This window comes from Amphiura filiformis, chromosome 2, assembly GCF_039555335.1.
Source record: "Amphiura filiformis chromosome 2, Afil_fr2py, whole genome shotgun sequence".
Lineage (NCBI taxonomy): Eukaryota > Metazoa > Echinodermata > Ophiuroidea > Amphilepidida > Amphiuridae > Amphiura > Amphiura filiformis.
This window is the reverse complement of record NC_092629.1, coordinates 71,270,539-71,284,028: the sequence shown is the minus strand read 5'-3', so window position 1 is coordinate 71,284,028 and position 13,490 is coordinate 71,270,539. Positions and strand designations below refer to the sequence as shown.

The 13,490-nt window shown below is 36.4% G+C and overlaps 1 protein-coding gene across 1 annotated transcript in view; it reads right to left on the bottom strand.

Moving 5' to 3' along the window:
- Positions 1 to 803: 803 nt before the first annotated feature.
- Positions 804 to 13,490, bottom strand: part of LOC140142579 (bridge-like lipid transfer protein family member 1) — a 110,253-nt gene continuing 97,566 nt past the window's right edge. The window contains exons 60-67 of the mRNA XM_072164575.1: positions 10,127 to 10,322; positions 8,957 to 9,204; positions 7,735 to 7,992; positions 6,174 to 6,356; positions 3,400 to 3,552; positions 2,546 to 2,677; positions 1,610 to 1,754; positions 804 to 1,305 (exon numbers count right to left, since the gene is read on the bottom strand). Coding sequence (XP_072020676.1) covers positions 1,113 to 1,305; positions 1,610 to 1,754; positions 2,546 to 2,677; positions 3,400 to 3,552; positions 6,174 to 6,356; positions 7,735 to 7,992; positions 8,957 to 9,204; positions 10,127 to 10,322 — 1,508 coding nt within the window. The 3' untranslated portion in view covers positions 804 to 1,112. The remainder of the gene's footprint in view (positions 1,306 to 1,609; positions 1,755 to 2,545; positions 2,678 to 3,399; positions 3,553 to 6,173; positions 6,357 to 7,734; positions 7,993 to 8,956; positions 9,205 to 10,126; positions 10,323 to 13,490) is intronic.

The following is a 13,490-nucleotide window of genomic DNA, read 5'->3' as shown; positions in this document are numbered from 1 at the left end:
TTTATAATTGCAACAATCTGTTTCAAGTCATTTTTATCTGCTAACAAATTTTGCTGAGGGTTATTTTGGGGGGAACACTTAAAAAAAAGTTTTTTTCAACAAACATTTGTTAGATGATAAAAATCACTTGTAACTGATTGAATTACATAAACCTGCGCCTACCCCCTGAGAACTACCTGCTGATTGGCCAAAAAGAAGTTTTCATTATCAATTGGCCTAATCAGCAACATTGTTAGAATAATTTCACCATGCAAAAATTGGGGTGAATTATTTGCAAAGCTCCATTCTGATTGGTGATAAAAGTGAAAATATCATATAACTGACCAATCAGAGGCAATGTTTGATCGGCAGGTAGTGCTCAGGGGGTTAAAGATATCAAAACTAAGCTGTACTATATAATATAGCATTCCAAATCCAAATAAACATAGAACCCAAAAGATAAATACCGGTATATAATATACATTTTGCTAAAAAATTATACATAACATTACAAGAATAATAATTTTAGGCATAATGATTGCAAATGACTTTGATAAATTTACAAATAAATATTAACTTGATCCCTCTTTTCATTTCAGAACCCTAATACACATTTGCACAATAAACATGAGGTCCTGATCTCCAGGCATTCATTACCACATAATGGGCTATTCAGCATTTCATAATTTCAGTACTCGCTTCTTTGGTCCGTGTGCGCAAAAGAGTTAGACCGGGTCTAAAGTTAGACCTGGTCTTGGTGGAATTTAGTCCCATTACATTTGCTGAAGTTATTTTGTATTATTTTTGAACATTGCATTAAAGTCTTGAGAATTTGCTAGCCACTCTAGGAAGGAAGTAAGGGACCATTCCTGATGGAATTTAATTCCAGTTAGACCAGGTCTAACTTTAGACCTGGTCTAACTCTTTTATGCATACGAACCTTAGGGTCCTCCTCTTTCAGTACCCTTATCAGCCTATGTACGATGAACGCAATAAATTGGATCTACTGAATCCATCAAAAGCACCTCATTGCATTAGGAGTTGCCCCCTTTCAGTACCCCTATCAGCCTATGTACGATAAACGCAATGACCTGATAGCACCTCATTGCATCCATTTTGGTATGGTGATGTCGCTACTTAGTGTCCTCCTCCTTTAGTACCCTTATCAGCCTGTGTACAATGAATGCAATAACCTGATCAACTGGATCCATAGCACCTCGTTGCATCCATTTTGGTATGGTGACGCGAGCATGCTTGAAGCCTAACTTTTGCAAGATGTAGTCTACTCCAACAGGTTCTATCTGTTTGCCACCCCACGATAATAATCTGCAAAATCAAACAAGTATTATGTTAGTTATCACATATGATGTTTTTGTCTTGCGCTGCTCGCCATACCCCATATGTCTTTGTTTTCCCATTCTGACCCCAACTGCTGCCCATACCTACTACCAACCTTGACCACCAGCCTTACCCCTTGTGTCTTTGTTTATGTAGGTGGTGTCCCAAGCTGTTCGTAGGCTATTCTATATGTTATGAGTCCCGCCTATTACGTTACAATGTACAAGCTGATCGGAGTATAGATGGTATGAAAAAATCAATGTGGTCCAGAACTCTCCGCAGCTCAACTTACCTAACTGTGGGTTCAAGCTGCCATGTAGTACACTGAAATTCCCTCTTATCTCTCTCTCCTACTGAAGGGTTGACTTCCCCGGCAGAGCCATCAAGCTCCATAGGCTTAGGTGGTACTCGAGTGCTTGATCTGCTAGGAGCCAGAGCTGAAATACAATACATAACATTAACCTCATGAGAACTACCTGCCGATTGGCCAAATGAGAATATTGTGTCTAATTATGAACCAATCAAGGAGGGTATTAATAAGATCATCTGCAAATACAAGTTTCACCATAAATAGTTTAAAGCCTAGTCATAATTGGCAATTGAAATGAGCATTTCAAGTTATTAACCAATCAGAAATGCTGTTAGATGCCCAGTGGGGAATAAAGCAATATTGTAAGATGCAGGGATGATCTAAAAACAACTCTGAAAATATTTGAGGGAAGCGAGCAAATTGAGAGCTTTGCTTGAGGCATTAAAGGGTGTCTAGGGGCAGTATCCCCACAAAATTGTTTTTGAGATCACTTATCTTAGATGTATTCAAGACAGGGGAGGTCCCACAACTTGTCTTCAAAATTCTGATTTTACATGTTTGTAATATACTTTGATAAACTGATAAGAAAAGCAAGACCTAGTTAAGGACCCGGTACTCAATCTCGCCGATTAACTCATCGGCGTGCCCGGAACCCAAGCCTCAGACCCACCCAGATGCAACTATGCTGAGAAATAAAATACAGTTGCGATATACACTAACAAAATGTTAGCTATGTTCAATCACCCATTCATTGGCTTCATCGGCACAACTCCTGCATTTCTCGCAACCGGATTATAACACTTGACAACAATAGCGTAATAAATTACTCTCCTTGTGTGCATTGATGAACAGGTCTTAAATGTACATGTAAACATTTTTCATCTTTATGCATGAGATATCAAAGGAAAAAACACCTACCTTTCTCCTTGTAACTAATGTAATGTGTCACCAGGTCATGTAAGAATAGGATGAGTTCAATATCCATGGAAACATGAATGTGATCAGTAAAATGGGTCACAAATGTGACTGAAACTACTGGGTGTGGCGCACCTATTCATAGAAATATACAAAAAGAAAGTGTGTTAATATACATAAAATTGGTAAATGATATTAAAGATCTTCTATTTTGAAGCTTAGGCACAGTAACGATTGGTTCTCCAATGTACCTGGGCGCTTACTCAACTCTTTCACCTGGAGACATACACACCCTTGTTTGTAAATAAACGGTTCCAAAAAAGTAAGTCCCCCCCTAAGATATTTTAGTATAATCCAAAAACGGCTTAATCAATTCTCTTGTTTTAAAGCTTGACTGATTAGTTATGCATCAAGTGAGCGGGTTTTTGTTGCTACTTTTTAACATCTTCATTGCAAAATGCAGCCATTTATGAAATTTTTGGCCAAAAAAAAGTTGCATTTTTCTAAATAGACTTTTTATGCTTCAATTTGTGTTTGACAATTTTTTCCCATTAAGTGAGTAATTTAATCAAAAAGAAGCATGATTTAATTTAATTAAATTGAAGCCTTTCTGATTTAGGTGTCACACATTCAAAAACAGTTTTTTATGGTTCAGTGAATAAATTAAAATGAATGCTGCAGCTTATTAATGTCTTTCAATAATGAATAGACCTTCCTTCATGTGAGATGGCTTCCAAGCATCATTCTTCTCTGCTGTTGGTCAAGCTGGTTCCCCGCATGCTCCATGATTTGCTGCAAAGTCCCTATGCACAGGGAAACAATGCACACAAATATTCTCTCTCTCTCTCTCTACTAACCTTCAGGATACTGTGTGCGTAAATTCTGCTGGTGTTTGGATCGCATTTCCATTTGAAGTTTAGGGAGTGCAAAGATAGGTTCTGCTGCATGTTTACTCAAGGCAGATCTCCTGTCACCTACTGCCATACCACCTGCTAAGTACTGGTTGAACTCTGTCAAATTGAAATATAGTACAATGTTTATAATAACATGAGGACAGGGCCAGATTTAGTACAGGGCAGTGGGCCTGGGGCCAGGGTCCACGATCTAGTTGACCCAATTTTTGAGAAGAAAAATTATAATAATTTTAAAAAAAGGAAGTTGGAATAAGTTTTAATGTGCACCTTCCTTTGGCACAGTTTTTTTTCTTCCATTTTAGTATTAAAATTGCATATTTTGTGGCGCTTCTCATGCATTTGTCCTGGTAAAGTCGTTTTAGGAAGGGTGTCTGTTCATTTTCAGCCAAAATAACGAGGCTATGTATACAGGGTGCGTGCAGCCACCTCTATTTCAAATTCAAGGACCTTTCAAGGACTTTCAAGTACCCAAAAATTAATTTTCAAGTACCTTTGAACGGAACGACCCAGAGATAGGTGTGTGTAAAAAAGTGGAAAAATACCCAGTGGTCTAGTCGCAGCAGCCCAGTGCATACCTGCCAACTTTTGAAAACTAGAAATAGGAACACTTGAAGCAGAGTGAGCGAGCGCCACGACTATGGCCGGGGTCCAGGGGCGAAGCCCTGGTGGGGATTGAGGGGACGAAGCCCCCCGAAGCCAAAGTCAGAGGGTAAAAAGAACATTTCAAAGCTCCTGGCTTGTTCTACACTTTTAATAAAAAGTGCTTCCTTCTTTCAGAAAGCATGCTTTAAAGTTTCGAGTTTCCTATACTTTTATGCACAAGAGAAACTCTTAAAAAATGTTTTTTTGCTTTATTACATGACCAATATGGCTTACGTTGATATATGTGAAGCAGAAAAATAAAACAATAATTAACCATTTGTGCTTGCATCCACTGCCTCCCCCACCCCCACCAACTGGCACCCCATCCTGGGCCTTGATGGTCAGTGTGCTTTTGGTTAAAATTTCAGGACGACAAACATTTTAGCAGATTTAGCACCCCAAAAGAGACCATTTTTGACATAAAAACCTGTTTTGGACTTTTTTTGAAAAAATGCTTCCTTCATCCTAAAAAGTGGTTTTAAATATTCACTTTCCTATACTTTTGTACATGAGAGACATTCTTCAAAGTGTTTTCTTGGCCTAATAATATGGCCTACATGATTGAAATTGATATGTCTAATGCACAATATAAAAACAATGATTCATTAAATTTTTGACCCCCACCCCTCTTCGGGTATGTGGGAGGGGACCCACATGGGGGGGGGGGGTACTAATGAATGTGCCTGAAGAATACATTTTATGATAAGAGTAATTTGTAAAATTCAGTATGTTAAACATACAGAGTGATGTCACTACAAATTGGGACTAAAATAGTAGGCCTATCCCAAAGGAAATACATAGGCCTACACACACTCACTCACCCCCACCCAACCTCCCCCACCCCCATGTTCACAACGACGGCTACACAAAGCCAAAGGATACAGCTAAAAGGTTCATATCAAACCTTTGATCGAAGTTTGTTTCCATTTAGACTTAAGACTTGATATTAGAGTATACATATAGGCCTATACATCATCAGCATCATCAGTCCAGCATCATCTCAAATGTCATCGTTCATTAATGCACATGACATACTTCTTACTTGGGTAATATTAATTGAGGAAAAAGAGATGAGTTTTTGAACGCAAAACCGACACAATCATATAACATGCTGGTCTGATAATGGACTAAAATTCATCAATTTTGGGCATGAAAAGGTGTTCTCAATAAGATAAAAATTTGACCACATGCATGCTTAATGGGTACCTTAATCTAGTCGAGTCATCCAGTCAGGGTTCTAAGGAATTTTCATTTTAAAATTGGAAATATATGAGTCCAAAAAGAGTTTGTGTATAGCCTACAAAATGAAAAATATATAGGCCTAAGACAGATTTATTTCCAAACTTCTTTTCTTATATTTATTTGTAACATAATTTTTTATTGTTTCAGCACATTTTTTCTTTAAGGACTTTCCATAAATTTCAAGGACTTTTCAACAAAATTCCAGGACTTTCAAGGCCTTGAAAAGGCATTTTGATTTTCAAGTACTTTCAAGCACTTTTTTGGCTTTTCAAGGTTCTGCACGCACCCTGTGTATAAGAGACCCACTGGCTATTTTGGCTGTTTAACGTGAAGATTTATGGGGGATTAAATGTGGTAATAACAAAACCACATTATATCAAACTTGCTCTGTTGAATAACAAACAAAACCAATTTGGCTGATTCCATTAGGTGTGAGTTGGGAGATAAGAATACATTACAAATGCCAACAAATCAGTTTGAAAAAAAAAAATAACCAATTCCATTTTTGAGATCATATGTGGTTTTAAATACATTTTTCACTTTACGTTGGTCACACAGGTCATTCAAAATTACTTGCGAGCCCACCCTTGTTCTTAATGCTTTGTTTGCCAACCACAGGATTCAATATATAATTCCAAGTTCTAAGATATTACCTCAAATTATCAAGAGGCATCTCTAGAACCACTGAACCAATACTAGGCTTGTTTGTACTAATTTTAATGCATTTTTCATGCCGATTACAAATATTTACACATATTTACAAATTTTTGAATTTTTAATGAAAATTTAAAACTTGTCGTCTGCAGTTAACACCCTCATGGGTCTTTCTTTACCTTCAGGTGCTCTTATAGCACATGCATACTGGAAGCATTCATCCACACTACTAGCAGAGGGGAAGTGACTGCGATCATTACGGGTAACTCTGTATATAATCCCCATAGAGCCTTCTCCTCGCTGTGTCTGATTATGCCCCAGGCTGAAGAGCAAATCTTGTATCACAATCATGTCACCTGAATCTGAAAGATTGACAAATATTTACATGTAGATGATAAAATTGATTCGTTTTCTACCGGATGGGTCAGGTATGAAAAGAAAAAATACTTGTTACGTTTGTAGGACATGTGTTATTCTGATTATTTTATTAAACGTTTAACGCATCAGTGATGCGTGTGTTTAATGCTTAACACCCATCAATGTCAAGTTGAAATACGAGCTGTGTGCATGGTTGCATGCTGCATGTACAATATTGCTTACGATAACGTTTCTACGTATTTACGATATTAACCCCCGCAATACAATGCGAGAAACGTGCAGGTTGCCATTTGGAGTAATTTCAACAACCGCCTTTTTTGGATCACTAAATTTACCATTAATTTATGGAACTTTTCCAAGCTTTTATTAAAAATTTGAATTAATATTTAGTTAAAACCTACTTTTAAGGGATCTAGAATGGCGTTTATGGCGTTTCGACAGTATTTTTGTGGGACATGAGAGCACCTCAGACGATCGATTGCATGCATTCTGAATCTGAAGCATGTCTTTCTGATATCAAATAATTTTCATTTTTGAAATTCACAATATAATAAAAATTTTATGACAAATTATTAATTGATATTTTTCAAATTTTTGATATATAACAGTCCTCGAAATAAATTTTATAAATCTAATGATATATTCTTATAAAGTGTATGTAGCTGGGAGGAAAAGCCGACGATCAATTGAAAATTTTGACCTTTTATATTGAAGATATGGATTTTTTTCCCAAAAAGACCTTTTTTTTGTGTTTTGGTGAAAAAATCCATATCTTCAATACTAATGGTCAAAATTTTCAATTGATCCTCGGCTTTTCATCCCACCTACATACACTTTAAGTATAAATCATCAGATTTATAAAGTTTACTTCAAGTACTGTTAAATATCAAAAATATCAATTTTAATGATTTGCCATAAAATGTGTATTACATTGCGAATTTCAAAAAATCAAAATTATTTGATATCAGAAGGACATTCTTCGTATTCAGAATGCAATTCGATATGTCTGATGTGCTCTAATGTCCCACAATAAATACTGTCCAAACGTTCATACCCCTTCCCTTAACTACACTAGCATTAAATTATGGCAAAATATTTCAAGTATTAAGGGAACTAGGGCAATTCTCCGAGAGTAAGTTTTTACATGTTGAAAGAATAGCAGCGCCAATTTATGTGTGCTGTTCGGCATTGCTTTGTTTTTTAGCATCGAAGAATGGAAAATTGAAGGTTTTAAATGACTTGCGTGTACACGTCTACCGCAAATGCTAGCTGTTTAACGCATCATGCGTGCATTTAACGGTACATGCGTTTAACGTTCCAATGCCTATAGGACATCATTGATATTTTGGTTTGTTCCCTTACCTGATGGTCCTGGTTGGATCTCCAAAGCTTCCGTCTCAAACTGTATTTCTGGTTCTCGCAAGGTGAACAGAGCCCATGAGCTAGCACGGAAGTTGATGCCGTGGAAGCAAGCCAAAAGCGCCCTCTTTCCTTTCAGCATGAAGTGACCACCGAGGGTCATACCACCATCTTGTGACATTCTTGGTGAAGGGATGTGAGACTGGGCATTGGAGACTAGCTCAAAGACAGGTTGCCAATGCCGGTATTGGTTGCGATCACCTGAATCAAGAGAATGACATAAGAAGTTTTTTCCACAATTTTCTAACTTTGTTGAATAAGTTCATCAGGTTAGTGATTAAAAAAAAAAAAGGTATTTTGTTTGACAAACATAACATAACATAACAGGAAACTTTTGGTGCACTGTTCCTTATGACAAGCTCGTAGTACTTACAAAGTAAAAATAAAAACATCTTAAGGTACACAAAGCAACAGCCTTAAATAAATAATGTTATATATAGTGTACAAACCTTAAAGTCAAACAAAGTCATAAACAAAGGAAATCAGCAGAAACACATCATGGAAAAAGATAGGTCTTAATCAACTTTTTAAAACTTGCGATGGAAGAGGATCGTCTTATTGTGACCAAAAGTTTATTCCATTCCTGTGAAGCACATAAAGTAAATGTCCTGACGCCTGCTCTAATATTAGCCATACATATAATACATGTAGGGTAATCCAAACGAAGATAATCATTGACAGATCTGAGATTACGGGTTGGATGATAAATGTGGAGACAAGTGTTCAGATAATCTGGTGCTAAGTGGTATAGAGTCTTGTAGACGTAGAGGAGCAGTTTGTAAATATATAATATGCTGTAGGCCAGGAAGCCAATGAAAATCAGACAAGTGACTTGGGTACCCAAGTGAATATTTACTCACTACAATATTTTGTCCTTCACATTGGAGGTCTTAATCGGGTATGACTGATATGGTCATCTGATCAACTTTCCCGGGAGACGGGTTTCCGGTGTTGCTTAGTCTCTTTACCAGTCTTTAAAATTTCTCTTGATAGGATTTTCTCTTTGATTAGATATTTTTCTCTTGATAAGATATTTGCTATGTAAGTGCAACATCTATATGCAATGCATATTGTGCATAGACAAACAATAACATCTCCATGAGTGAAATTTTTCCCGATCATTGAAATGCTTGGTCTGATTGGATGTCAGAATCTTGGTACGTACCCAAATCAGACTGTGACCCCGAGTCACTAGTCGTCCTAGACGCAGAACTCGCTGAATTTAACACCCTCCTGCTGGCTGGTGTCACTGACTGCCATTGTGACAACATCTGCTTGCTACTCTGAAATTGCTGACTGAAGAATTCCTCCAAACGAGTCACCATCTTGATGAGGTCAGGGGTCGTAGTTCGACAGAGCATCAACTGGACTTGGTCCCACTGGAGGGTGCCATTAATGAACACACTGGTGGATCTATGGGGCAACACAGGAGTCATACATTTTACTTTTACAAACACTGCACAAAAAGTAAGTCCCCACTTGTTGGAGTGGTCAGATGTTAACCCCATGAGAACTACCTGCCGATTGGACCAATCAGCAACATTGTTAAAATAATTTCACCACACAAAAAAATTGGGGTGAATTATTTGCAAAGCTCCATTCTGATTAGTGATTAAAGTGAAGATATCATGTAATTGACCAATCAGAGGCAATGTTAGATCGGCAGGTAGTGCCCAGAGGGTTAAATGTTAACATTATATATGGGTTTGATTCCTGTGTCAGTGCATATACCATAAAGATTCGCCTAATGGCACTATAGGATCACTTGGCATATGTGGAATTTTAGGCACAATCTATGAGTGCCCTCCAGTAAAATTCCCACCAGCAAATATGGGCACAGAACCTTAATTCTTGTTGGGATATCAGAGTAAGGAGTTCTCTATTTACACTTTAAGGTAGCTTGAAATGGTACTTGTTAATTTTGTTTGTCGCAAGTTTTAATTGTACCACAATGGGCAGTTAAACTGTTCTTATGTTGTCATGATAAAGAGACCATCAAAATTAATAATTAAGAGAATTTTATTAGATGCAGTTTGATCATCACTTGTGCTTAAATAATTCCATATCGTCCAGATATCTTATTGATTTTGTTGTCTAATTGATGCTCATGGAATCTCACAATTCTTCTTAACCAGTACTGTCCAAATTAGTGAGTGAAGCATCAGAATATTGACTGCCTCTGATAAATACCCCTACAAAAAGTGTTCTCACCCCAACATACTAAATAGTAACTATGCTAGTAAAAAAGTTAATGGAATCTTCCATTCATCCCTAAAGGTGGTATCAAGATTTGTGATGATCTGATACAAAGTTTCCCTACAAGAAGTGTTCTCACCTTGATACGCTAAATGGTAACTGTGTTTGTCCAATTGTTAGTGGAATCTTCCATTCATCCCTGAAGGTAGTATCTAGATTTGTGAGGTGCAGCATAAGAATGCTTGATCCCATGTAATCAATGCGTGAAGTCACATCACCCAGCTTGACCCCAAGCTCATGTTGAGGCTCTTGAAGGGACTGGCTGGACTGATGAACTGGAAGGAGAGAAAAATAAAAATTCCTTTAAAAAAGGAATGGGGCGCCCAATGTGAGCTTGGACGTGATGGTGAATTCCATGGTGTGTAGATTTGGTATATTATAATGATTTTTCTAGGGAAGAGTAGAAGATGATCAAATGCAAGAGAAATGTGTTTGATTGGGGAAGGTGTATGACAGGACTGTTTTGGATGAAATAAATGGGAATGAAGCTTTTCGTGTCAATTTATGTATTATGTGGGGTGGGGATTTCTGTTTTTGGGACCTATATTGTAGTGAGGATATTGCTTTGGATATTGAATATTGTTGAATTTCGTTATGCAGGGGTATATGATGAATAGTGCTTGGACGTGATATGGTGAATTCCATGGTGTGTAGATTTGGTATTATAATGATTTTTCTAGGGAAGAGTAGGAAATGATCAAATGCAAGAGAAATGTGTTTGATTGGGGAAGGTGTATGAAAGGACCGTTTTGGTTGATATAAATGGGAATGATGCTTTCGTGTTAATTTGCGATTATGTGGGGTGGGGAAAATTCTGTTTTGGGACCTATTATAGTGAGGATATTGCTTTGGATATTGAATATTGTTGAATTTTCGTTATGCAGGGGTATATGATGAATAGTATAGAAGATACAAATAAGTAAGCTCCCCTGGCAAAATATGGGGGGGTTATCCCCACCCGGGATCTACGCCTATGTTGACCAATAGAAAACGTTAAGTTTTTTATATATGTATAACGCTCTGTGATACATATACATCATCTACTTGCTAATACACTGAAAATCAAATAGAGATGAAGGATAAACAGGAAGAGTCTTTCAAAAAGACACAGTTCACGAATCAGGTGTATAGTCATTTGTTGTAACTTTCCATTTTCATATCTAATCTACTCTGCACTAATCTTACAATAATTCGTGATTTGAGGCATAATGATACCTACATCCTGACTCTGACATCTCCTCAGCAAACAAACGTTCCAAGTCAATTATACCATGCAAATAATAACATTTGGCCTATTTGATTTGATTTGTTAGGGTTGTGACAATCTAATTAAGATAACATCTAATTAAGCAAACATTACTGGGTACTATGGACCACAAGAGTCTCATCCCAATGGCATAGTCCAATAACCTCAATTACATAATCATAGTGCAAAATTTGACCTCAAGTTGCAGAGTAGAGTTTGTATACCCAAAGGATGAATGTACAAATGTATTAGGGTTTAAGAACTGTTCCCATGATAGATGAGCATGTTGTGGATCCTAGTGTATGGTCAAATGTCACCGTCTATCGGGTTGTAAGACACACGGTAAACTGGTTGAAGGCATACAAAGGTCAAAGGTCTGGATTTATTAGGTGTTTTTATAAGTCCATTAAATTTGTATTTTAAACAAAGAATATACGCTCAACATTTTATCCCGTGCATATCAGAAAACAATAATAAAATAAAATCCAAACAAATTGTGGTTTTCTTTCTGAGTTGGGCATATGGGCATAATTTTAGCAAAACAATTATAAGTAAATCTAGCAAGAGTGAAATTAGAAGCTTTTCACAAAGTCATGCCTATATATGGGGCGGCCGCTTAAGGCGGGCGCCCCAAAAAGCCCAGAGATTTATATACTGTGCAATACACTAGTACTCGTCTGGCCACCAGTGATGCCAATGCTGTGCCTTAGGAGCACAATTGGGCTACTTGGCGACACTAGGAAATAGAAATTTGATCAAGTGCAATCGCTATTATTGCCGGTTTTGCATTTTACAAAAACATTTACACACCTAAATTCAGATTAAAATAAGCACACATTTGCATGATTTTGGCTAAAATTTGGATTGATCATGATTATAATTGTTCCATGCTGTTTTCTGTAATTTCTTGACCCGATTTTAGAAACCAATGGTTAAGATTTTTAAATACTTTTGCTCCAAGATTCAGGTCAGCAAGTTTTTATTAATATTATTATTAGTATTAGTATTTCATTATTAGAATTTAAATTAGCATAAATTTTAAGTAACTTTTATTACCATTATTTTCCAATATTGTATGTAAAACATTTGATAAAACACAAAATAATTTTCTTGTGTGAAATATGTGAATAAATTAAATTTGAACTGAATTGAATTGAAAGAACACAGCCAGGTAAAAGTTCTACTTAGCCATCAATCTATAATCATGTTATCATATTGAGTGTTGTATTGTTTTGCTAGCCAAGAATTTGAAGACTGACAATGTCAATTTAAATCAAAGGATTAAATACTTCAATTCAAGCTGTCAATTAATGGATTTACTCAGACATAACGGCATTATGGTAAACTATTAATCACCAGAAGCACTTGAAGTTGATATTCTACCCTCTCACTGGCGGTTAGTTATTAATATTCATCATTCAAAACAGGTACAATGGAAGTATTAAAGTCATTGAGAATTGTCAATATCATATGTACTTGAAAACCAGGGCAAGAAAAGAACTGAAGTAGCAGCGCATAATCAAGAGCATCGAGATGATCAGAGAGAGAATCTTCTCCGGTGTATTATATCTCAGCTGAATGGTAACTACAGTATCTTTTCTGGTATGCTACATCATTCACACCACAGATAGGAAAAAAGCATGAACTTCACTGCAATCTATTTTGGCTGTGACTAGTAAACCAAATACATACACTTCTACCAGGCTATAACTACAAGTAGAGAATATATACTGATTATATCTTAATACTTCTGATGAGGCATATGAAGTGAGCTGCATTTTGACATTACATTTATTAGTTTCATCATAAATGTACTTGTACAATAAGGTATGTTTTAATCTTTTTTCATGTATAAAGCCGGTAAACAAGGCCTTGTGAAGTCACAAAAATACCAGGCATAATAATGAAAAATATCATGTGAGAAAAATAAATAAATGCAGAACCATTTGGAATTGAGATTCTCTAGCCAGTTTTTGAATGTTTTTATATTTTATTGTAACTGCATATTGTAACAATTATAAAATCAACTTTTTAAAGAAAATGGGACGTAACACAGGCTTGAACAATGGAGACAAAATACATGTTAATAAAAATGCAATTTAATTGTAGGTCAAACCAGAAGAGACTTTATTTTTCATTCTTTCCAGAAAATCTTGAGTTGGGAAAAAAAGGGGGGAATACAAAATTAATTTGCTGT